The 27,630-nt window shown below is 39.1% G+C and overlaps 1 protein-coding gene across 2 annotated transcripts; it reads right to left on the reverse strand.

The window, feature by feature from the left end:
- Positions 1–3,229: 3,229 nt before the first annotated feature.
- htr5aa (5-hydroxytryptamine (serotonin) receptor 5A, genome duplicate a) lies at positions 3,230–25,168 on the reverse strand. 2 transcript variants are annotated; one of them, XM_037531222.1, is made up of 3 exons: positions 25,153–25,168; positions 6,698–7,452; positions 3,230–4,008 (listed from the first exon to the last, which is right to left on the reverse strand). In XM_037531222.1, exons 2-3 carry the CDS (start codon positions 7,394–7,396, stop codon positions 3,673–3,675), a joined length of 1,035 nt encoding a protein of 344 aa, XP_037387119.1. In that variant the 5' UTR covers positions 7,397–7,452; positions 25,153–25,168; the 3' UTR covers positions 3,230–3,672. The 2 variants fall into 2 exon arrangements, with proteins under 2 accessions (XP_037387119.1, XP_037387120.1); XM_037531223.1 differs by lacking the exon at positions 25,153–25,168 and adding an exon at positions 24,879–24,924.
- Between the last annotated feature and the right edge of the window lie 2,462 nt (positions 25,169–27,630).

The following is a 27,630-nucleotide window of genomic DNA, read 5'->3' on the forward strand; positions in this document are numbered from 1 at the left end:
ACTACATAACATGGAAGAAATAACACATCATTCGAGATTACAGACGCAGAAATTTGTTCAAAGATAGAGTCCAGCAATGTCAGTATCAGTTTGAAGATATGGTATAGTTATCTTTATATAGGTATTAACCATCAATCCTGATTCCATTACATCTTTCGCCCACGTTGTTGTTTTGCAAGTCTATTGTTAATCTTGTGTATCACTGCTGTCAGGAGAACACCTTGTATCTCCAAAATGGTAACTTCACAAGAGAGGGAAAAAACTTTTTGGGTCGTTTCTTTGTAATCTGAGGTTTGCAGTGGAGAGGAGAGGAATGAAGGTCGGTAGAGACAAGACGGAATACATGTGTGTGAATGAGATGGAGGCAGGTGGAAAGGTGAAGATGCAAGGAGTAGAGGTTGTAAAGGTGGATGACTTCAAATATCTTGGGTCATCCATCCAGAGCAATGGACAGTGTAGAAAAGAGGTGAAGAAGAGGGTGCAGGCAGGATGGAGTGGGTGGAGACGGGTGTCAGGGCTGATGTGTGACAGAAGGATAGCAGCAAGAGTGAAAGGGAAGGTTTACAAGATAGTAGTGCATCCTGCTATGATGTGTGGTTTGGAGACTGTGGCTCTGTCTAAAAGACAGGAGGCTGAGCTGGAGGTGGCGGAGACGAAGATGCTGAGATTTTCATTGGGAGTGACAAGGATGGACAAGATTAGAAATGAGCGGATCAGAGGGACAGTGAAGGTGGAGCAGTTTGGAGATAAAGCCAGAGAGGCCAGGTTGAGATGGTTTGGACATGTGTTGAGGAGGAATAGTGGATATATTGGGCAAAGAATGTTGGAGATGGAGCTGCCGGGCAGAAGGAGAAGAGGTAGACCTCAGAGAAGGTTGATGGATGTAGTGAAGGTGGACATGGAGATGGTTGGTGTAAAAGTAGAGGAGGCAGTGGATAGGGCAAGATGGAGGCAGATCCGCTGTGGCGACCCCTAAAGGGAGCAGCCGAAAGAAGAAGAAGAAGAAGATTTTGGGCCGTTTCTTTAGATCCATTCATTATGAAATTTAACCACAAAGTAAAGATTAACATCCTTTTTCAAATTATATCAAAATCGATATGTGAACACCAGTATGAATGTATGTATGTCTGTATGTACACACTTGACTTACTGTGGCCTGACTGCGAAGTTGTGAATCTTTTTGTGATCCTTTAATAAATAATATGTGCCATATATATGCTAAAATAACAACTTTGTCGATGTCCAGATACTTACAGCCCTCACTGTATATAGTAGTTTTTGAAGAACATGATGTTAAACATACACAAGAAGTACAAAGCAATAGGGGTGATGATTCTGATATGATACACAATTTGATATTCTCAGTATATTCTGACAGTATACTTACTGGTGACACTAGATCTGCTGGTTGCCGCTGATCTTTTGCAGGCTTTTGTGTTCAAACAATGGAGCGACATGTGACATATTTAATAGAATGTCCATTCTCCACGATGCATTGTCCCATCACAATGCACACTGTCAGTTTTGCACTGTGATATCACAATATCAAGATGCATCGTTACACCCGTGCATCGTAATACAGGTTAAGTTAATTTTACTCGCATTTCTTAGGCCAGTTTGCTCTGACATGTTGGTACAGCCTGCTAGACTTTTCTCTACCGAGCGTCTCTACCTTTATATTCCAGTGCTAGCAAGGTTTTTCTTAACTTGGCTGCAGGCTTGACTTCTTTGTGACATGCCTTCGGTCAAATGACGTTGATTTTTGTAGTGGAAAAAAAAAAGTTATCACAGTCTCTACAAAGAACATATTAAAATATAGCATTTTAGTGAACTATGTAATTACAGGGTTTAATCTATTTGGGAAAAAAAACATTAAATATAATATGTCCTATAATTTTTGCACAGGCCACATTTAGCTGCAGTCCAAAGCCCAGAACTGTGGGTACCCCAAGGCCTGGAAGGATACACCTGCTGCGTCATCGAAATCACTGCGAACGTAAGCTGCATTTCTAGGCTGTATAGGAACTTTGGAACGGCCTTCTGTGACGTAGTGCAGCCAAGGCTCTGGAACGCAGCTTTAATCTTTATTTTCCCCAAGTTTTTAATTAAGTAAATAAGCAGAGACTGTGCTTTAAAGAGTATGTTCTTATTTTACTTAGAAAATCAGCAAGACATGCAATTAGACCAGGGGCACCCACACGTTTTCGTGAGATTGTATATAGGCTACTTTGGTCGTCTAAACTGGTTAGACTTTTTTAAATGTAATGAGGTAAAATTGTCTTAAAAAACTACCAAAATGTGATCAGGCTTAACACAGACTGTACAAATCATTACAGGGCTTGTCTTCTTCAATTTGTTGCGATTTTTTCTCCCCTGAGCTTCATGCTCATGCTTTTGTGTGGTTATATGTCCCAAAAATAGTTGTATTTCCTTCGTATATGACGTTCTCCATTCACACTTTGTCTCAGAAGTAAATATGCTGTAGTTACTGTGCCTTTAAGACTGCTATATGTAAATGATTTTCGTTCTGATTAGCTACTTTGGATTGTGCATCATTCAAAAAGCAGTCCAGGCTGATATATTCCATTATACAACAGTTTGTTCCGGCCATGCAAGCTGATTGGTTCAAAAGCGTTCTAACTGTGCTGATATTTCACCATAACATCACAGATTTTTCACAAACACTGTATCACTCCACTGAGATGCTGTTGCTAAGCAGCGACTTTGACAGCTGTAGGAGACGCTCAAGCCATTTGAACATTTTTACTTCTTACTTTGCCACAAAGAGAAAACGGACACTGTTATGATCACATCTGACCGACAACCGATTTGGTCCGACTCCGAAGACGAGACGACACTAAATTCACCACTGAGCAGCTTTTCAGTCGGCAGCTGTGACAGAAGAACAGCTGAACAACCTGGAATCAGCCAGAAATGAACCCAACACCATTCGCCAAACGTGTCTGATCTTCAGAGTCGGGCCAAATCAGACTGAGCCATAAAACTGACCCAATAAAAAACAAAAGCTGCTCAGTGGAGACGACAGTTTGAGAATTTAGTGTAAGGAGCTGGAGAACGAACTGCCGGCTGAGCAGCGAGTGGGCGGAGCTCGTTACTCTGACGTAGCAACAAGCTGCTCGTTAAGGAGCTCTAATTAGGAGGAAGGAACTGAACATTAAAACATATTAAACGCCGCGTTCACGGCCAGTTTATTCATTTCTTACTGTATTTATTTAACTGCTGTATTAAAGCAGTAGAGCACTCGAGGAGTGAGTTATCACCAGTAACATCACAGCTGGGATGATCTACGGCCAAAAGATCACAGTGACGTTATTCCACCATAACACACTCCCTTGTGTTCTATTGCTTAATTGTATAATGTGGACATAGGCAAGCTAAACTGCTGTAGGCTGAATGGGTGTCCATGTGGTGCTTTTATGACATCACAAAACAATGAATTCAGAACGGTGTAGATTTCATATATGTGAACACTATGTTTTTAACACTTTCACAATGTTAACAAACCACATCAATGTCTTTTATTTTAAACGAAGGTGAAGGATAATCTGTTTTCCATGATACTGGTCCTTTAAAATAGGCTCTGATGCCAGTGTTTCGGACTAGATCAGGACTTCTCTAATTCAGAGAAGTTCAGAAAGCCTCTCTTTGCTGTCAGCGTTGTCTGGAGAAGAGGTTCTTGAAGGCGTTGTTGTAGTTCTTGTTGAAGGCCGTGTAGATGAGTGGGTTAAAGAAGGAGTTGGAGTAGCCGAGCCAGAGGAAAACACTCTTCCATACGGGCGGGACGTGGCAGGAGAAGAGTGGAGTGACCAGCTCGGTCAGGAAGAAAGGGATCCAGCAGAGGACGAAGACGCCGATGAGGATTCCCACCATCAGTGCTGCCCGCCGTTCCTTTTGCTCCCGCCAAGTCTCTCCATCCGTCTGGAACGTTACTGTTGCGTGCCGCACCGTAAACGCCATCTGAGGCTGCTGCCGGGACGCCTCCTTCACCTAGACCAGAAAACATAAACACGTATGTTTGTTTTAATACCTTCTCAGGACATACAGCCATACACAAAAGTTTGAAAAACTCTTATGTGTAAGTATATATCCTCCATATGCATTATATTTATGTAAGTACCGGTATGTGATGTTAATGTGTCCCATACGTCTTACATGCCAATCAGGCATGACATTATGACCACTGCTGTGTCTGATACCAGCCCTAACACACACTAACACACCACCACCACGTCAGTGTTACTGCAGTGTTGAGAATGACCCACCACCCAAATAGTACCTGCTCTGTGAGGGTCCATGGGGGTCCTGACCACTGAAGAACAGGGTAACAGAGTATCAGAGAAACAGATGGACTACAGTCTGTAACTGTAGAACTACAAAGTCCAGCTATACAGTAAGTGGAGTTGATCAAATGGACAACTGTGATCCAGTCGAGAGTACTTTAGTCCACAGAGGAAACAAAAAAAGCCTTTTAGCCTTTAAAGCCTTCCAGCACTTTTGGGACTCAGCATTCTGCTTGTCAAGGTTACATCCAACCAAAGTGCCTGTGCAAGAACTGACCACATGCTGTTCAACTTAATGGAGCCCTTAGGGACAACATGACCTACTAAAAGCATATTCATTTTAACACAAGGTTTAAGTTAAATGGTTGCTGAAATGATGTCTAATTATATTAACTGAAATAATTCCCTGCTGGAAAAAGAACAAGGTACTAAATGAGAGAAATAAGACCATTTGATTGGCTATTCAAGATTCAACATCATTTTTACTGCCTGCAGATCTACTGCTGGCTTGTTTGAAGGGTTTGGTGGCTTTCTGGGAATGTCAAGATGGAGACAAATAAAGTTTCTGTCCATGACTAACTTGAAAGTTCTGATTGACCGTTCATGATTATCAAGATCTACATCTGCTTGTGAATTACAGACATTTTCTTTTTACTCACCATACATAAGTGTTTTTTTGCTAAAACTGATTACTGAGTCAACTGAAATATGGTGTGCATGAGCTGCAGTGAGTCACTCTGTGAAGCCTGAAATAGTCATTTTAAAAGTCTGAGGTATTGGTTTGAGTTTGAAGAGGGTTCTTGCAGCTTAACGTCACACACACAGATGGTCACAGAAGGTCCGGCTCAATATTTAGGTCTTGCATCTGTAGGTCTCTGTTCATAAACATAAACCAGCCCAAACTAATTTACTATAAAATGAAACGGTGTTTGTAGAAATTCAGAAAAAAGCCGCGTCAGTCTCGACTGCATATGTGGACATATTTCTATATTGTGCTCTATTTACACAAAGTTAGGTTAGTTCATCATTTATGTTGAACAGACTCTCCCAAAGTTTTACGCTGCTGCACTGACGTTGAACCGTGTGCTGCACTGGGTCAGTATGACCAACAGGTCAAAACAAGCTCTAAACAAAGTGACCGCTGGGCCCTGATTGGTGCTCTGGCTTTGCGCTTCTTTCGTTTTGACATGTTATGTTTTTATACACACAGAAACCAAAAGGAACGACAGATTTCTCAAAATGTAGGAGGAAAAAGTCGGATATTAGACTCGGAAATGTAGTGGAGTGAAAGGAAAAAGACGCCCAGAACGGAGAAACTTCAGTACAGAAACACCAAAAAATACTAAAGTACAGAAACTAATTACATTTACTTTGTTAAAGTCCACCACTGCAAAAGAGTCCCCCCAAAATATGCCTTTTTTCACATTTAGCACTGTTTGACCCTTATCAATGTCTCATACTAAAAACCCAGAAGACACATGTAGGCTGACTGGTCATTTTGGATAGTAAATAAAATGGCTTTAGTTGTATTGTAGACATCCTGACCCCTGGTTCCCACCACTGTACAGAAAGTCTGTATGTTTAGAGTCACTCCAAACGACTTTGTTTACATCACAATGACTATTGAAACGATGCAGAAATCAAAATCTTTCTGAGAAATTCCTCTTTAAAAAATTTTATTGCTTTGAGGTTTCAGAGCACCAAATGCTAGAATGCCTTATTATTTTTTTAAATTGACCAGTCCAACTGACCAAAGTTTCCATTCTATTTAAAACTATAATGTTCTTCAGGTGGCATACGTTCATTACTTCTGGGATTGTGGAGATTTTCAAAATTTTTAGCTTGGAAAATTGGCGGAATCTTATTAAACCATTCATAGATCGGGCACCCCTGGTCAAATTCCATGTTTTGTTGGTTTTCCAAGTGAAAATGAACTGACATCCTCTACAGAGAACACATTCTGCATGACTGTTTATTTGCCTAATTTAACATATTGGGGAAAAATTAAACATTACGGCACATTTGATATGTTTTACAAAATGTTGCACTGTAAGTAAACAGAAATTTTTCAATAAAATGTACAGAAAAGGCAGTAGATCCTTGGTTAACATAATCTCGCTTGTTGCCTTGTTGAACCATGCATTCTCTCCAATACCATATCAGGAAGCAGCATACTCACTAGATTATTACTCCACCCTGTAAGAAAATAGCAAGACAAGTCTGGTCTGACCATGACTTCAGATGGCCTCTGTTTCCATTAAAAACAGGTGATACTCAAAAGTTTTACTATTAAAATTGGATTCATGCAAGGAAAAGAGGTATTGGGCCATCTCTGCTTAAGATTCCTAGTTGAATATTAAGCCGCAGCTGCAGGGACTGAATTAAACACTGCATACCTCAACAGCTTCAGCTACTGGTGTGATGGTGTTGGTCTTCTTGGACCCAATACGAAACTTGGCTGCTTTATAAATCTTCCAGTAGACGAAGAGCACCACGCAGAGTGGCAGGTAGAAGGCCCCGAAGGTGGAGAAGATGGTGTAGGACGGCTCCTGGCTCACCTGGCACTCCATGCCCTCCTCTGAATACGTCTCACCCCAGCCAAACAGAGGAGACAAGGAGATGACCGAAGAGAGCAGCCACGTTAATCCGATCATTACGTTGGAGATCTTTTTCCGGGCCTTCAGGGTATACTCCAGGTGCCGGGTGATGGACCAATAGCGGTCCAGTGCGATGGCTGTCACGTTCCAGATGCTGGCCGTGCAGCATAAAACGTCGAAGGAGATCCAAACGTGGCACAGGACCCTGCCCAGCTTCCATCGCCGGCCGTTCAGTTCATGGACCAGGCTCAACGGCATGACCAAAGCGGCCACCATCACGTCTGAAATGGCCATTGAGGCCACCAGGTTGTGTGGGACGCGGTGGAATGTGCGGACCCGAAGGATGGTGACCAGAACCAACATGTTCCACACGAACGTGGCCACCACCAACATGGCCAGCAGGGTGAAGGTCAGCACGCTAAAGACTGTGACTGGCCTACGGGGGCTCCCATAAGCTGAGCTATGGTTGGAGGAGCCAGAGAAACTGAAGTTGGTCATGCTACGGATCCGCTGGACACTTGCTGAGAAGTCAGGATGAACCGAATCACTTACAGCTGCAACAAGTACAGAAAGACAGTTAAGAGCATTAGATACATTTCTGTGAAATACAGTAAAATTCAATATTTACGATGTAAAAAAGTCATTTAGGAGCCAGATGTCTATAGTGTATAAAGCCTCTATAAGCTACAATACAGAAAATTATCACATAAAATTAGTTATAAATATGCTGTCTGATGCCTTAAGCAGGTTTTGAGACCAGGTTTTGGCCTTAAACAAAATTTTTAAAATTCATTCATAGTGAAGAGATACATGCAAAGTGCTGTGAAGCAAAACAGTCTCCAGAGAAAATCTCATTTTTAGAGATTCACCAGTATTTTACCATAATCAACAATACAAATTATTACAGATATTGCTCACAAGACGTCCATCCACTGGACATTTTGGATAGTAAATAAAATGGCTATACTTACTAAATACATCACAACCCTTGGTTCATATCATCACCATTGTGAATAAATCTAAGTTGGTAAGTTTCTTGGTAAGAACTCATTGGAAAGAACTCATTTAAGCCACTAGTTATACAGAAATGTTGAAAAAGCAGTTGAATTCCACTTTAAAGTGTAAAGTGACGAAGTGACATTATTGTGATTTTACCATGGGTGGTGTTATTAGGCACAATGTGGAGCGGGGTGCCTACAGCCACTGTGGTTAAATCACTGTAATGCCTGGCCTCAGGTACTGCTTTAAAAGATGTCAACATTTCTTAAAGTACCTACTTTTCAATAAAAAATTTAACCTCCATGTTATCTTCAACTTAGCGCTCAGCTTTGGAGTCAGTTTGAGTCCAGTATATCAGTGGTTTCACACACCTACAGGTATAGATATGTTAGTTTAGGCCCCTAAAGCAGAGGGAAGTTACGCCATGTTAGCCACCTCGATATCATTCAAAACACCCAAAACAACTGTATGTAAAATTTTTATATTTCTTAAGTTTTCTTTATACAACTAAAACAACCCGAACTCAGACTGACCTCAGAGAAATTGACCAATATATACAGGACGTTGAAAACATATCGTTATTTTAATTTTATATTTACCCAGAAGTTTCTATTTACTTAGGAAATGTCACTGAATATGAAGCAAAACAATGATGTCAGTCATTTATTTAGAGATGTTAGACATTGAATGGAGTCCAATTGACTGCAAAGGTCACAGGAGGATTAAGTTAGAATGTATAATAATCTCAATAAACAGTTTTTCCACAAGATATGCAGCTGGTATAGAGCAGTTCCCAAACTGGGGTACACGTACCCCCAGAGGCACATCAAGCAACTACGAACTGCTGAAGGAGAAGAACTTTGTCGTATAGCTTATCATTGTATATTGCAATTACTTTATAAACATCATATAACGCCGCATAGTAATAAATACACCTTAGTATAGCTGTGCTTACTGCAAAGACTTTTTTATGCTCACCAAATTACCACAATGATAATGATAATCTAGACTAGCACCTAAAGGCAATTTCCTTTGTGTTAGCATCAAGCTAATGGTGCCACCCATTTGTTTTCCCACACTAGGTTTAACAGGTTATTTGAGCAGGTCTACCAAAAACAGACATTTGGAGCACGTACGACATTCAAGTAACATCTTCTTCACTTTTTTTTTTTTTTTTTTTTTTTTAACCTGTCATGTCTGGCCATTTTTGCAATCGGAATGGTAATCCGAATGTACTGATGTACATCTTCTTCACTTTTTATTTAACAGTAAATCATAAGCCCAGCACTGAATGCTAATGTAGGAGCCCTTTAGCTTGTTAGCCTTTTTTCTTATGTTACATTTATGGTAATCGGCTGATGCTCTTTTCCAGAGTGACTTACAATTTGATAATTTTACACTGGTAGTTTAAGGTGGTATTAGGAGTCTTGCCCAAGGACTCTTACTGGTATAGTGTAGGGTGGTGACCCAGGTGGGGATTGAACCCCAGTCTACAGTGTAGAAGGCGGCAGTGTTAACCACTAGACTATCCAACCACCCAGTTGTTAACCCATCCGTGGCACAGCGGTTTTAGTCACTTAATTTTAATATTGATATAGGATTTTGCTTTTGTGAGACGGATTATAAACTACCGCACAGAAAATTATTACATAAAATTATTACATAAAATTAGATATGAATATGCTGTCTGAGGTCTTAAGATAGTTTAGAGATCAGGTTTTGGCCTAAAACTAATTTTTTAAAGTTAATTCATAGTGGAGAGGTACTTATAAGGTGTTGTAAGGCAAAATAGCCCCCATAATTTTTTTTTGTTTGTTTTTAGAGATTTAAAAGTATTTTATTTTAAAAGCCTGACACTGAATGCTAACAGATGAGCATTTTAGTCTGTTAGCCTTTTAGTTTGTTTAGTCTGCCTATTTCTACTTAGCTGTTAGCTGTTAACTGAGTCCTCAGCCCCTCAGAATTTAGCTGCTGTGAGATGGTTATAATCAGTGGTGGGCAGTAATGAAGTAAATGTAATTAGTTTCTGTTCTTAAGTATTTTTAAATTATTTTCTAATATCCGACTTTTTCCTCCTACATTTTGAGAAATCTGTGGTTCCTTTTGGTTTCTGTGTGTATAAAAACGTAACGTCAAAACGAAAGAAGCGCAAAGCCAGAGCACCAATCAGGGCCCAGCGGTCACTTTGTTTAGAGCTTGTTTTGACCTGTTGGTCATACCGACCCAGTGCAGCACACGGTTCAACGTCAGTGCAGCAGCGTAAAACTTTGGGAGAGTCTGTTCAACATAAATGATGAACTAACCTAACTTTGTGTAAATAGAGCACAATATAGAAATATGTCCACATATGCAGTCGAGACTGACGCAGCTTTTTTCTGAATTTCTACAAACACCATTTCATTTTATAGTAAATTAGTTTGGGCTGGTTTATGTTTATGAACAGAGGCCTACAGATCAACATAGTAAAGGAGCTCATCTGTGATCCTGAGTTTAAAGCCAGTTTTTATTCAACTTAAACTTGGAACTAAGTTGTAAATAAATCTGAAACTGAAACTTTGCTTGTGTGTAAAAAGTGATTTCAGAGCTACTCGGTTCTCCCTGATGGAAACTGTTTACCTTCAGTGTTTTGAGCTTATGATCATTTTAATAGACGTCAGCGTCACTAATTAATGACGTTCTATTAAAAGACTGGTTTACCAAGAGAGACGCTGGAGGACTTTCACTTGAAATGAGTTCATGAAGCCAGTCTGGTTATAAAAATGATAACAGGACATCAGAGCCAGAATTACTCTTTTAGTACTTTTACTTTATACTTAAGTACATTTGAAGGTAAATACTTTAGTACTTTTACTCAAGTGGAGGTCTAAAGTGAGGAACTTCTACTTTTACTGGAGGAATATTTTACCTTGGGTATTTACTTTAACTCAAGTACATGATTTGTGTACTTCATCCACCACTTTCCTAAATCTGCATATGCTGTGTATACTGAGCTTCTTCAAATGTGGCTCAGCCAGATTATAATCCATGCAAATTCATTGAATTCTAGCTGCTATGACAAATACTTACTAAGTGCATGTTTAGTTCTCCCCAGCACAAAATTACAGTGATGTTATTCAAGTACTAACCAAAACAAATGAACTGGTGTGCTGTAGCTGCATGTTCCAAACAGATTAAAGCTACGAAGCACCAAACACATCTCACCTAATCACTAAAGTTTTATCTCTTCCAGGTGACCCAGAAAACCAGGCCAGAGTAAGATATTCACAACAGCCTTTTAAAAGGAAAATAGAGCAGTCATAATGTGATAAAAATACATCATGATGTGACATTAACAATATTTTTAGCTGAAATGACACCCCAGCTGCAGTCTCTGTTGTGCCAGGTTGATTTAGTCTCAGATTTGGAGACGCGTCAGCCTGACTGACTGTGGAGCTCCTGTCAAATTAGAATAGAGGTAGAGCCGAGAGCTGGGAGAAAGCCGGAATAACACCTTCCTTAAAGATTACCCCAATAAAAAAGAGGCTGGATCAGTTGCAAAAGGTTTTTTCCGATTAGTTAAGTCAAAAAATTGAATTTAGCTCAACCAAGATAATCACTTTTGGTGTGCTTTTAAGCACAATGATGCAGAATTTCTCGGTTGACATAACTGATAATTAGCGTCTTGTTGCGGCCAATATTGCTACCAATAAATGTTTACATTACACTGTTAGAAATAAAGGTTCTGTGCAGGTACTTTTTTCATTCATCAAGGTACAAACAGTGTAAATGTAAATGCTCCCTTAAAGGTACAGCAGTGGTTTTAACATCCAACTGTAAACCTTAAATAAGTTCACCAGGTAAAAAGTTCGTAATTGAAACAATAAAATAAAAAGAAAATATCATTTCTATGGATTATGGTCCCTGCGACCCTGAGGGAGAAGCAGCTTAGAAAATGTGTGTGTGTGTGTGTGTGTGTGTTTGTGTGTATAGCTTACTGTATAGCTGCACTCTGTAGTTCTACAGTTACAGACTGTAGTCCATCTGTTTCTCTGATACTCTGTTACCCTGTTCTTCAGTGGTCAGGACCCCTATGGACCCTCACAGAGCAGGTACTGTTTGGGTGGTGGGTCATTCTCAGCACTGCAGTAACACTGATGTGGTGGTGGAGCGTTAGAGTGTGTTGCGCTGATCTGAGTGGATCAGACACAGCAGTGCTGCTGGAAATTTTTAAACACGTCAGTGTCGCTGCTGGACTGAGAATAGTCCACCAACAATATCCAGCCAACAGCGTCCTGTGGGCAGCGTCCGGTGACCACTGATGAAGGATCAGAGGATGACCAACATAAACTGTGCAACAACAGATGAGCTATCATCTCTGACTACAAGGTAGGAGTGTCTAATTGAGTGGACAGTGAGTGGACACAGTGTTTAAAAACTCCAGCAGCTCTGCTGTGTCTGATCCACTCGTACCAGAGCAACAAACACTAACACACCACTAACACAACGGCTTTGTGCAGTACTGTTTTTGAAGTGCAGTGTTAGACAGGTTAAAGATTCATTTTTGATGCTTTTTACGTGATGCAGCTAAACTGGACATTACAATTAATTACTCCATAAGAACATTTTACATTATTTAGCATCCCCTTTCACATCCTGTGCTTGGTAAATGTAATGTCCAGCTGTGGCTGAATCCTGGCCTGGTGTACAGAACAGATATGTCCAGCTTAAATGACTACACATGAGTCATGTCTTGAGTCGTACATGCATGAGCTAAAAATAAAACATTAAATTATCGACTGCTGTAATTTCAATATTGGACCATTAAATGTAACTGCATTGCCCCTTTCATCAGCTCTTCATACATGTCCCTTCTGAGCGTCATGCACCCCGACTTTTAAGAGATGCAATCTCATGGAACTCATTTAAAAGCTTCGGATGGGGTGAACTGAGGACACAGTGTAGAAAAAGTCTGTCAAATGCTGTTGGTGGGACATTCGAAGGGACTTATTAGTCTGGGAAATTTTTTAAGAGGAAGTTATGAAAAGGTCTGGACTTTGGTGGTACTGAAGTAGGCTGTGCCTGGTACACCCCCACCCCCAGGGGCATCCGGATCAGATGCCCGAACCACCTCAGCTGGCTCCTCTCAATGCGGAGGAGAAGAGGTTCTACTCTGAGCTCCTCCTGGATGGCCGAGCTCCTCACCGTATCGAACAGACTTCAGCCCGCCACCCTGTGAAGAAAGCTCATTTCCGCCGCTTGTATCTCACCATCTTCGATCTCACCATCCCTCTTCCCATCACTTGTGAACAAGACCCCAGATACTTACACTCCTCCACCTGGGGCAGCGCCTCTCCCCTTACCTGGAGTGGGCATGCAATCCTTTTAAAAAAAAAAGGATAATTACAAAGTCCCTACAGAATGATACACATAACAAAAATAAACAAATAATAAAAAGTCCATTAACTCAGGTGAATATCCCATGCTATATGTAGCAGTAGGCTGTTTACTTCTTCTACCTCTTTATAAAAAGACTCAACATGGTTGCTGGAGTTAAAGTTTGGAGCAGTATGATTATGACCAGGTTTTATACAGTAGCATCCTATATCATTAAAACCGGTGACCGTCTCATTCCTACTAGGAATACATGAGTAATTGGCCTCCAGCATCTTCTGTTATCTGCTCAAACCTGACTGCATGCAAATTTCTCAGCTGCCTCAATTATCTTTACCGTTTGGTCAGTGTGCTACCGGTAATAAGGGCAGTACATGCAGGTATGCGCAGGTATGCTTCAGGATTATAAATTCCGCAAAGTCTCACCGAGACAAGCTTCTTTGGAAATACAAATGGGCTATTTTTGCCTTTTCAAAGATTTAATTTTCTCAAATTCATCTTTATCAGCAAAAGCAAGAGACTTCACAGTAAGGTGGTAAGGCCTTTCCTCTTTCTCCGGTCTGCAGGTTTACAGAGAGCTGCATGGTTGTTTTTTTAAAAAAATGCTGCGATGTTTTCCACCATAGATAATGGATTATACACATCAAGGGCTGTTTTCGCAACTGTAGATTAACGTCCTGTTCACACAGAGTCTGATTTTGACCATTTTAAGATCCAAACAAACATCTTGCTTGTGGCAAAACTTATACCACAAGCAGCAAGCTGACTATGAATATGTGGAGGCAAAGAAAAATACACTACGTGGCCAAAAGTTTGTGGACACACTTCCTAATTGTCGAATTTCAGCTGCACTTACTGTTGACAGGTGTATTAAATCAAGCACATAGCTATGCATCTCCACAGACAAACACTGGCAGTAGAATTCATAGTAGGTTCATACTGAAGAACTCAGTGTTTAAACATGGCACTGTCATAGGACCTTTGCCACAAGTGAAATTTCTGCCCTGCTAGATCTGCCCTAGACAACTGTGCTATTATTGTGAAAGGAAAGTGTTTAGGAGCAATAGCAGTTAAGGATAAAGCTTGATATGATTTCTGATGTTTTTATGTAACAAAAAATATTTTATTGCACTTATTGGTTACAGCATAAACTGATTTGGAAACTAGTTTTATTTGAGTTCTGTCTTAAGCTTAGTATTCACCAGTCTTGTAGGGCCAGATGTGATCTTACAATCAGAAAACGCGAGTGAATAAGCTGTTAAACCTTTGGAGCTAAACAATGTATTAAAGTATTTAAAATGACATATTATCACAAAAGAAAGTGCAAAATGATGGAATTTATTGCTTTGGATGACCAACCGTTCTCTGCTGACCAGGCTTATTTTAGTTGTTAAATTACGATTAATACTATTTTTATTCAGTCTTACATTTTGGTTTTTGACTTCTTATTAATTTTGTTAATTTTGTTTGTATTTTCTGAAAAGTTTAGTTTTTATTTAGTTTGAGTTTTTGTTTTTAGTATTATGATGAATATCATATATATATATATATATATATATATATATATATATATATATATATATATATATATATTATAGTAGGTAGACAGCAGACTAAGCTGAGCTGAGCTCCAGCTTTTCTCAAAGCCAAACACTCTTCTAAACTTTCATTCACACACTGAAACACAAAAACTAAAGTTTTTTACTCAGTACTTTTATTTGGTTTTAAATGGTTTAGTTTTAATTTAGTTTTTAGTTAGTTTTGCAGAAGACATTACAGTTTTAATTTAGGTGTCATATTTTTGTTTAAACGTTAACAAGCAATTTCTTCCACTGCTAGTTTTTGTTTTAGTAATAGGTTTAGTATAATACTATACTATACTATACTACTATTATAACCCTGCTGCTCACACGGATGTTGGACTTCCTTGTACATACTGTAGCATACATACTGAAGCCGTTTTAGTAGGTGTGTTGTATGTAAACTGGTTTTATTTGTTGTATTTATTTTTTATCAACATTAATAGCATTTTATGAACTTGTAGTTTTATGTTTAATATTCAAAACATATTAAGGAATTTTACATTTCAGTGCACCACTAGTTTATTTACACCATATTTTTACATGGTTAGCCATGCTAATCAGGCCTGGACCACCAAATTTTCAGCCTCTTCACACGAGGGTTATGTAGCGCCATGATAGTAGCATCGATGTAAGTAAATTTTTTCCCGAAAGGCCACAAAATAGCAAGATTATGCCCACATTAATGAGATCACAGATTAAATAACCCCAGAACAAATGCAGCATTTGATAAAGCAAACTGGTGGCTTGGGCCTCGGCACTCGCCTTTAAAACTTAAGGGATGATTCAGGTCTAAAACTAACTTACATCACGACAGGCTTGTTGTCTATTGATCACCTCTGATGAGCACTTTGAGCTCCACCTTCATGAGGAGTTGGGATTGGTTTCAGAATTTCACATTCAGATGTTACTCATATCATGGCACCAATTCAATACCAGATATTGAAACAGCAGCAGAAATGCTAGATTGGATATTAAAGGGAAAAACGAATGCGATCCAAACCTGTAACAAATCTGTCCTGAAATTGCGCATTTTCTATAATGAGATGTTGATAGATGTGCATTTGCGCCTGCAGGCTTGTAGAGTGTTTAAGCATTTTAAACATAAAAACCTATTTTTAGATACTAGCTTTAAAGGTCCCACATCATGGGAAACTGAAATTACCTAATTTTTAGTAAAAAAAGTTTGATATAGTATTTAAGCACTGTTAAAATATTGTTCACTTCCCAATTCATTCAGTTCATATATGAAAACTAAGCAACAAAACAGGCTGTTTTAATTCATAATTTTTGTGATGTCTCAAAAAGCACCATATTTACATATAGCAGTTTAGCCCCACCCACTCACATTGGAGTTACAATGCACAGCAGCCAGTCAGAACAGAGCTTAATTCATGTATATCACTCTTAAAATCACTCAAGCAGCCTGTTTTAATCTAAGGAGTAAAAAGAGGCTAACTCATTAGTGAATTATGACTTTTTTGGGGACATAAACCCACACTAACATCACAAGTAGACCTAAAATGCAAGAACATCGGGCTTTCAAATGAAGTGTTTCAATTTAAAACAGCTCATTATAGAACTATTTAAGATTTATTGATATCAGTATTGTAGAAGAAATCATGGCATGTTAACTTTTTTGATTCTTTGATTCTGTATTGAAATTCTTACACCCTTAAAAGCAGCACAAAGGCTCCTCTGCCTCTCCACGTGGAGTTTTGCAGAAATCTGGAGTCTTGCTGGTTTTCAGAGAGACTCTGCTAAGCCCTCGTCTTGTCTGCCCTGTTCAGCCGCCCCGTGTTTGCATTTTGATGTGCATCCTGCAGGGGGGAAGTGAGCCTTTGATGACTTATTCATGTCTAAAGTGTGTCAGTGAACGGCTTAAATCTGTATTTTCATTCAGGTCCCACCCCTACCCTCACGGCTCTTTAGCAGATCTGGAGGTCTTTCTTCGCTGTATTACTCCTTCTAATGGCTCTGGTTTTGGAAGCCTCTGAAGATTGTTAGTAACCTATAAATGCAGCTGAACTAGTGGTCACTCTTTGCTGTAACTACTGAAACTACGACGTACTTTTAAACATGTACGTATCTAAGTATCCTGACTCAAATGACCGAAGTGATTCTCCGACCCACTTATCAACTGCCCTGCAAAGTCTTCCCACACAGTAGAAAAGGATTAATTGTTTGTCACGATTACTCAATTTACACTCGACTACTCGATTCAAAACATTACTGATGAAACTTGATGTACCTTCTCAGTGAACACAGTGATATGATGATTATGCATAATTCAATTTTCTCTACTGTTCTCTCTTTCAGTAATAAACAGCCTGATTGACATGCCCATTTATATGCATTCATTTTTTTTTTCTTTCTATATTTCTTTCTATATATTCTCACTGTCAGGAAAAAACTCGTTTTCAATTTTTTGACATAATTTGTAAACATGAGCTACTCTTTACATTGTATTTATATTTTATAATGAACAGGCCAATAGAAATGATACATCATGACTTGGGGAAAAAAATCTGGTTCCATAAACTCCAAAAAAAATTCCAATAAATCCTTTTAGAACCTTTTTAAAAGGTATAAATGTTTTACTAGTGCCTGGTAACCCCTTTAAAAGCTAGGCTTATTATTCAACTATTATAAGCTTAAGACTCATCTTAAGATGATTAGGAATGGCTGATGTAATAATTACCCCACACATTAAAATAATGTGTAAGTTACTAATGCAGAAATTACAATTTGGCACCACATACAGACCTTTAGAATATAAAGGGTTACATTTATTATTATTTTTCACTATTTTTAAATTAATTGATTAATAGTAACTATTCAATAGATTACTAGTTATTTCAACCTACTTAAAGAGAAAGCAACCTGGTCTTTTTTCAATTTAGAGTTTATTAAAAGTCTAATAGCAATTACGCAACAATAGAAATGCAGATTAATATGTTCTTTTTGGTGAATCTAATTTGGACATAAAAATAAAAGTTATAACTACAAAAAGTATAATATAATATAATATAATATAATATAATATAATATAATATAATATAATATACACTGTAAAAATGGTCCATAAGTTCAACCTAAAAAAAATACTTAATTTCATTACTTAACTAATTTAAATGAACTAGTTTCATTCAACTATTTATTCAAATTGGAAAATAAAGACTAGTTCAGTTGTTTAAGCTTGTTATGCTGTATTTTGTTAGGTTCATCTGCAAGATCCTTTTCAAGGAAAATATCAACAATATTCATCAATTTACAGCTCATAAACACTAGCATTCAAAAGCATGGTATCATTTGTCATATTAATAACTGATGTCATTTTATTAAATAGTAGCTTTTCAATTTAAATACTATAAGCTGGATACCACAAGGTGTTTTAATATGTTTTAGTAAAATTTTCAACACCAATAAGTTACTGATTGATAAATAATATGCTGAATAAATAAATAATATTATTTATTTACAGTAATTTCTTAATATGTTTAGATTCAAGATTGTGACCACAAACTTTACATAGAAGGCACGCTGGGTGTTCATATTATTATGACTATTATATAGTTTTCTTAGTCAGTGATTAATAATCTACAGCTCATCGTTCTGGACATATATAACCAGTGTTACGGTGAACATGCATGGCTTTCCCTTCCATTTATTGATGATGTTACTGCTGACAAAGGCAGCAGGATGGGTTTTGTAGTGTATAAGGCTACAATATCAGCTTAGATTCAGTCAAATGCTTCAAAACTCATTGGACATTTAAGGCAAAGATGTGAAATGTTCTGCCCTGGCCAGTTCATTCGCCTTGGCCTCAATCCAGTCGAGCAGCAATTTGACTTGCACTGAGGGCAAAACTGAAGCTAAAACACACCAAAAACGAGCAGGAACTGAAGACCGCCACAGTAAAGCCCTAGCAGAGCATCATTTGGTGATGTCTGTGGGTTCCAAGCTTCAGGTAGCCAGTGACTGTTAAGGATTTGCAACCAAGTATTAAAAATGACAATTGAGTTTATGACTGTTAGTTTGCCCAAGCTACTGAAATTTTATGCATGTACTCTGGAGAGCAGTCTAACAGGCTCCATCATTACCTGGTATGAGAACAACACTTACATCGAGCGGAAAACTCTGCAGAGGGTGGTGCAGACAGCTGGACCTCATGGGGGTCCAGCTCCCAAACCTCTGTCTCTGTCAGAACTGTCTGTTCTCACTGGGAAGAGGTATAGAAGCATAAAGTCCAGAACCAGAAGCATAAAATTCGGAGAAAGTTTCTCCCTCTGGGCCAGTAGTGCTGGTGTATTGGTCAGTGGGCTTGTCACTGCAGCTCTGTATCATCATGATACCATGCGGGGCAGTTATGGGCTGGAGGTTAGGGAACCGGCCCTGTGACCGGAAGGTCACTGGTTCGTTCCCCAGAACTGACGGCACATGACTGAATGTCCTTGAACAAGACACCAAACCCCGGCTCCCTGGGCGCTGCTAATATGGCTGCCCACCGCTCCGGGCAAGTGTGCTCACTTTCCCCTAGTGTGTATGTGGTGTTCCGCTTCACGGATGGGTTAAATGCGGAGGTGAAATTTCCCCGTTGTGGGACTAATAAGGGTCATTTTATCTTAATGTTGATCTCTTAATGTTGATCTCCTCTTGAAAATCCACACCTCAAACAGACTCACTCTGATCTTACTTCAATATATGCACCACATATATATTGAGATCTTGCACATCGTATACATATATTCTTGCCAGTCGCATCTCAAAGGTGATAAAACAGTTCTGCAAGAAGTCATTAGTGTGCTAGAATCAGAAGAAAATGAAAAAGACCAAATTAGAAGATAAAAACCACGAGACACAGAATTTTCATTAAACGTTAAAGAGATTACATTTTTAGATGCTTCTTAAAAGTGAGCACTGAGCTTGACTGTCTAATAAAAGGTGGAATTGAGCTCTACAGATTAGAAGCAGAACAACTGAAAGTTACTGAATGTTTTCTCTATTTTACAGAGGGTGTTTGTAGAAGGTCACTATCTGCAGATCTTAGAATACATGCTGGAGCTTAACAGACATACACTCTGTGTAAGCAGGTGCTTTAAGGTCATTTTGAGCTTTAAAAACTAGAAGTAGAACTTTGAAATCTACCCTGAATGATCCAGGCAGCCAGTGCAGCTCTTTTAAAGCGAGACTGATCTCATCTCTCTGTTTTGTTTTTGTTAGGATGAGCGCGGCTGCGTTTTGTACGAGTTGTAAAGGACATATTGTTTTCCCAGTAAGTCCAGTAAGAAGACCATTACAGTGAGAGAGAAAACACTCTGAGAGAGAAAAAGCCGAACTTCGACAGTTCTCAAATGATAAAAAGCTGTTTTGGTGACTATATATATATATATATATATATATATATACATATGTGTGTGTGTGTGTGTGTGTGTGTGTGTATGTCGCTGTTGTCAAAGCAAAACCTTCTCCAAAACTTTACAAGAAATGGAAAAAAACTTTACTTTTAATGTAAGTCAATGGAACTAGAATTTTTTCCAAGTCATTTCTGGATGTTTTTGAAAAACATCTGAAAAACATCAAAACTGGAGATACAATTTGTTTTTTGACAGCAGTGATATATATATATATATATATATATATATATATATATATATATATATATATATATATAGTTGTATTTAAGTACTACAAGGGGGTGCACCTGTGTAAATGTGATGTGACAATAAACGTGCTTTTATTTGATTTTGACCTGGGGGCTAAGTATGAAAATGATTGTAATTTCTATTCCCTTTAACCAATTTAGATTCAAATACTCTCAAATTAAAGCCTTCACCTCAAACTCATATTGACTTAATTTCAACTCTAATATATCAGCTTTGATAGACAGCTAAACTATTTAATATTTTTACATTTTAGTGCAAACATTATTACTATTAGACAACCTTTGCTGCTGCAGTACTGACCTGCAAATGTCCTGCTTGGGGTTTAAGCCATAACCCTCACACTGGATATTGCTCTGGGACCTGTACTGCTGAATTCAGACTCTAAAAGCACTCAAGGATGACTTGCTTGGACCGACCAGCAGCCCAAAAACTCTGGGTTTTTCTATCGCTGTGCTGCAGAGGGGAGGCTCAGGGTAAATTCCATCTGCTGTAGCCAAACTGCGTGAACATTTCATACCGAAAGGACCTATCGAAAAGGTCCAGATTTGCTAAAAAGCCCTAAAAATGAATTTCCTAAACATTGCGTATGTTAAAGTTGACATTTTATTCCTTCTCACAAAGAGTTTTTCGCTTTTGAGAAGGTTTGTCTGTGACAGTGTGCTGCCCAAACGGCCTTTGCCCATCTGCATACATAAGAAACAAACGCATCTGCTGCAGCGATGCAGACTTTTACATTATAGGTGACATCATTTGCTGTATTCCTAACATCAGTGCACCGGATGCCTGAAAGCGATGCTCTGAGTGTGAATGCAGTCTTTTATAAATGATATGCGTGTGTGTGGGCGGCTCTAACCCACGCTGACACCACCATCTACCCTTCATCAAATCTCAAATGCCCGGCGCACTCGCCGTTGAGTCATTACTTTAATGACTGCTCAAAGCGCCCAGCATGGAGCAGACAGAAGATGGCTGTGTGGTCAAGCATGGTCCGTCACTGAACAGCTACTGATCCTGCAGACCTTCATACCTTTAAACACATGCTACATATTGCTGTTGAGGGAAGAAAACCTTGTATCTCCATTTTTGACGTTTTTCAGTTGTTGACATTGTCTGAAAAACCCTGTTGTTCTTTACATTGTGTGTGAATTTCATGATGAATGGATCAAAAGAAACAGCCCAGAATGACTTGGAAGAAATTCTGGTTCCATTGACTTCCATTAAAAGTAAAGTAGGTTTTTCCTTCTCCTGTAAAGTTACCATTTTGGAGATACGAGGTTTTCTGCCAACAGCAGCGATATGCTCAGATGTTCAGATTTTACCGTGTCAGCAGTGTTTTTAACTATCATAACTAATATGCTCATATATTAATATCATTATCATACCTGCTTAGCTTTTACAGTTTCTGCTAAAGTTATTTGCATCTGCTCCAGTGATGATTTGATGATATAAGGTGATTTTATGAGCACAAACACATTTATTACCAAGATAAATGCTTTTAAAAACCTTTGTGCAGTGCAAAGGTTATATTATGCAAACGTTTTGGGCCTCTATGTACATTTTAGGAAATCCTTTATCTTGGCAATAAACATGTTCATGCTTATAAAATCACCTAATATCATCAGAGCTGATGATACAAGCACAAACATGTTTACTGCCAAGTTTTCAATAATGCACAAAGAGGCCTAAAACTTTGATCAAATTATGATGATAACACTCTGATCAAATTATTGGTTGTTAATTATATATGTTACATATAACTTTTGTACATCATGATTTATGTGTTTTTTCCCCCAAAATGTAAATTTCATTGAATAAACAGTAATTGTGTATTAAAATGTGTATTATGCATGGACGTTTTTCATAACATGCAATTTGACCAGGGCACCCAACTGTCCGTCGATAATAATATCTATATCGATAACTAATATCTGATTAGCATATATATTCTAATTGTTATTATTTATTATTTGCCTGTAAACATAACTGGGTAACGTTTGTTAATGTTATCATAGCTGATTTGCCTCTATATTAACTTTACCATAACTGATTAGTCCATGTGTTAATTATCATATTTAATTAGCCTATATGACATCATTGAGAGCGTGGAGGGCTGGAGGTTAGGGAACCATCCTTATGACTGGAAGGTGGCTAGTTCGATCCCATGATTACACTAGCAAAGTGTGGTATCACTCATAAAAATAATTGCTGTAATTTTATAAAATAATAGCATTCAGACTGAAATGGGGTGAGTGACACGGAAAAAAACATATAGAGTGCTATAAGTTAGACAACACAAGGTATTTTAAGATGTTTTATTCAATACTTCAATTAACATACTGTAATTATTCATTTACTGTAATTTCTTAATATGTTTACAATTAAGATGTGATCATGTTTCACATCCATGGCATTCTGGTGTTCATTTTACCATACATCTTCATTTCTCAGTCAGTGATTAATAATCCACAGCTCATCATTCTAGAGATATAAAGTGTCATTTCTCAAAGCCTCTTAGTATTTGGCTGAAACGTGTAAAGTGGTACAGTAGCACAATCACACGACCTTGTTTTTCAACTCTAGAGCGGCAGCACGACTCGTCTTCAATCTGCCCAAGTTCAGCCACGTCACCCCATTGCTGCGCTCCCTTCACTGGATTCCTGTAGCTGCACGCATCAGATTTAAAACCTTAATGCTTGCCTACAAAGCCAAAAATGGACCAGCCCCTACCTACTTGATGGCAATGGTGAAATCTCGAACTGTACCACGAGCCCTTCGAGCTTCGAGTACAGCTCGGCTTGACCCGCCATCCTTCAAGGTGCACGGAAGACGAGCGTCGAGAATGTTCTCTGTACTGGCACCCAGGTGGTGGAATGAACTCCCACTGGCTGTCCGAACAGCAGAGTCTCTTGCTGTCTTCAAACGCAGACTGAAGACTCATCTCTTTACACAGCACTTAAATGAGCATTGAACTATAAGCTGCACTTATTTTATTTATTGTATTGTATCTTATTGTTGTTGTATTGCATTTGAATGGCACAGAGTTCTGCGCTCAACTCTGTTTCTTTTTCTCTTGGTGTCGGCAGTGACATATTTGTTTCTAGCAGTATCTGTGTATTTTTCTCTAAGCTATTGGTAACTAGCAAAGATACTTTCTCTAGATTGACAAAGCACTTCTTGTAAGTTGCTCTGGATAAGAGCGTCTGCTAAATGCTGTAAATGTAAAATGTAAATGTAGAGTCAGAATGGTTTACAGTGGTGGTGACAGGAACCTCTAAAAGCTCCCTCACAGAAAGTCACTGCATGAAATGTTTATGAATGAGGCCTGTGTTCTGAGACATAGTCTGATGATAGTTTTAAGACAATTTTGGCCTAGAAACAAAATTTGTTTAATCTATTCATGATGGAGGGGTACATACTGTACATCCGTCAGATTTTGAACTTTTGTACCATCATCAACATCATATATAAAACTTCAGAAGACACGTCTAGGCTTACTGGTGGTTTTGGACAGTAAATAAAGTGGCTATATTTGTGTTATGCCTTATTAGGCATCACGATGCCTGGTTCCCATTCACCACCGCATTAAAGAAATCTGATCTGGCCCGTTTTCTTTACAAGAAACCATTTTACATCAAACCACCCTGAACGACTTTGTTATCTTAATGACTGAAATATGCAGAAATTCTTAAAAATTCGGTGGAATTACCCTTTAATGTTAGCTGAAGCCAGTGCATGTCTTTCGAAACAGACCAATTACAGCAAATCGCTGTTGCCATAAGAAAACCCTGCGTCTCCAAAATGGGAACTTTACAGGAGAAGGAAAAAACATACTTCACTTTTAATGTAAGTCAATGGAACCAGACGTCTTTCCAAGTAATTTTTGGATATGTCTCTTGGACCATTCCTCATGAAATTTACACACAATGTACAGGACAACAGGTATTTTCAAATTATGTGAAAAAGTGAAAAATGACCAAAATGGAGATACGAGGTTTTCTTCCGACAGCAGCAACATACAGCAACATGGACTATCCTGCGAGCCTCTTATCAATAGCAAATTACGAACCAATTGCAATACATGAACATAACTAACATAAATGCAAGCCTCCTAACATAATCCTCCCAATAAACACAGCAGAGCAGCGCGTGGTGTCATATGGACAGATCTGTAGCCAAATAATAGTTTTTTTTTTTAATGTCCAGTTAATAACAAATAGTAAAACATCGCATGAATGAACTTAATAAACAGCATATCAACTATACAGGGGTATAAATATACTGTAAACTGGCATCACAGTGCTGGTACCATAGGAAAGTATGAGGTGAGACCATCGCAGTCAAAGAAGCACAGAAACCCACCCACACAGGAATGAAGCTTCTAGTTCAGTCAAATCTGTGCGTTCAAGCCTTGGAGGAGCCGAGAGGAGGGACTGCAGTTTGGGGTCAGTGGATGCCCAAAATCATCCACTCGCTCAAAAGCAATTAGCATATTACATCGCCCAATCAGCCCCGCGTGCTGGCGCGAAACGCGGATTTAACTTATTAATGAACGTTAGAGCACAGACTGGACACTTGAACGTACCTCGAACAGTGGACTCCGTTCTGTGTCCATCAGGCGCAGAAGTATAAAAACGCTCACCTCGCGCTCGTTTCCGCTGCGGTTCTCCTCGGAAATAATAAAAAAAATGTTGCTTCGTATTCGGGGAGCAGGAGGAGGGGGTGGGGGGGCTACCATCAGCCTGTGACCACACGGAGAGATGTGGAGGACGCGAGCGCGGGACAGTTCACCTCAGTTTGGCTCGGTTCCAGGGCGAGCTGTGAACCAACTCTTCCACAACGCTGGGAAAACCTTCAGCAACGAGGTTTCAACCTGAAGGACAATCCCACCCACTTTTTCAACATTTTCGCATAATTCAGCCCTTGGGATGTAAATGGTCACTCAGAGGGGTTTGATGTGGAATGGTGCGTTGTAGAGAAACCAGGGGTCACACAAGTGAACTTATATGTGTCTTCTAGGTCATTTTGATGATGGGAAAACAGTGGAAACCACTGTCGCCACTGTGTGAAAGGCTGCATTTTGATGTAGTGCAAACGCTGCCTTTTAGCTGACATCTTAAAGAAAAGATGAGAAAACTTTGTCCATTGCATTTATATTTGGCAATCTGGCACGTAAATGCACAGACACAAACTTAAAACACTTAAAAACACCCATGGCAACTATACACGTGAACTACGTGGGGGGGGGGGGGTATTTATTTACTTTATCAGTGACCTCAGTCTGTTCCACTGTAGCCCTACGGACAGTTATTCACCTCAGAAATACAGGCATTCGTATTCCTTCAGCTCACCACAGAAAAGGTCATCTGTCATAGCTGCCAAGAATGAAACTTGAGGATGTGTCCAGAGCTGTTGGAGAAGGAAACACACAACAATGCGGGAGTCCAAACCAAATAAAGGATATAAATGCTTTGTGGAAAAAATTCCTTCACAGCTATCTGAGCACAGAAACGTCAGCCATCGTCTACAGAGAGATAAATCAGTGGAGGTGATAATAACCAAAATGCTCCATTGGCCATGTTAGCTGGAGATGTTGAAACAGCAAAAAGCCAAACACGTGTACATTCCGGCTGGGGCGCCAGGTCATCAGGGTCTGTTTTCTACAAACACCGGTGAACGAACGTCTGCTCTCCTCCGAGCTCTCGCTCTCTCAGACACCGACGGCTTTAGAGGGAGAAAACGAAAACTGTTCCTCTGAAAGCGGCTGCAGCAGCAACTTTACAGCAGTTCAGTGGAACGTTCAACTGATGTTCTCACAAAGCAGCTTCACAGAATTCCAGTAAAGACAAGAATGTAAAACCCCCAGGTGAGCAAGCCAAGGGGGCGCCAGTGGCAAGGAGAACTGCTAGTTTAAAAGCTTTGGGAACATGGCCCAGACTAAGGGCCAAGTTTACTATAGTTGAAATAGGGTTTATAATGACTGGCAGTACTTCTTTGAGTAATTTTGAGGGAATTGCATCGAGTGTGCAGGTTGTGCAATTTGCAGAAGAGATAATCTTCTCTAGCTCCAGCTGTGGGAGTGGGTAAAAAGTTTCCAGCCTTTCTTCTACAACTGTGTTTTGTTTTATATCAGCCAAGTCAGATGACAGCCAAGCTGGATTTAATACTGTGGGTTGAATTTGTTGTCTAATATTTTCAATTTTATTATTAAACAAGTCCATAAAAACTTCACTGGTGAGAGTTGCCAGAATTTGTCATTCAGTACCTGCCTAAGTTTTGTGATTCTGGAAATCACAGTAAACAGAACTCTAGGAATATATTTATTATTCTCGATCAGCAAGGCCAGATATGCTGAGCGAGCTTCAGTGAGAGCATTTCTTTACTCTATAAGGCCGTCCTTCCAGACAGAGTGGAACACTTCCAGCTTGGTTTGTCACCATTTCCGCTCTAGTTTCCGAACTGTTTGTTTTAAGGTCCGGGTTTTATCGTTGTACCACGCAGCTTTTTCTGCCTTATTCTTTTTATTTTAAGTAGCGCCACATTTTCTAAAGTAGATTGAAAGGTATTTCCTAAATAATCGGTTAGTAAATCTAGCTCCATTGGGTTTGATGGAGTGGAGACTGGGGTTGATGGTTCTGGGAGGTTTTCTATAAATTGTAGGGTTGTAAACGGTTTTATTGAGCGCTTTGTAGAATAACGAGGGGACGTATATATATTATGGCTAAGTCGTAGCTTATACGAAATTAGGTAATGGTCGGAGATTGCTGAGCTTTGTGGTAGGATATTAAGCTTGTCTATGTTAAGACCCAGTGTCAAAACTAAATCTAACATACACTACAGTAGTGTGTGGGCCCTTTTATGTTTTGGGTAAAACTAACAGAGTCTAGGATTGAGGTAAATGCCTTTTTAGTGGGTCATCTACCTTCTCAAAGTGAATATTAAAATCTCCTACAATTATTACTTTATCGTTGCACACAGCCAGGTTTGCAGCGAAGTCACTAAATTCTTTTATAAATTCAGAGTATGGCCCTGGTGGCCTGTAAATGTGAGATAATGAAAACGCCTTCTTTTGACCGGATTTGTAGCGTGAATGGAAAGGACCTGAAAGGAAGTGAAGGTG

The sequence above is a fragment of the Pygocentrus nattereri genome, chromosome 19 (genome assembly GCF_015220715.1).
Source record: "Pygocentrus nattereri isolate fPygNat1 chromosome 19, fPygNat1.pri, whole genome shotgun sequence".
NCBI classification, from domain to species: Eukaryota; Metazoa; Chordata; class Actinopteri; order Characiformes; family Serrasalmidae; genus Pygocentrus; species Pygocentrus nattereri.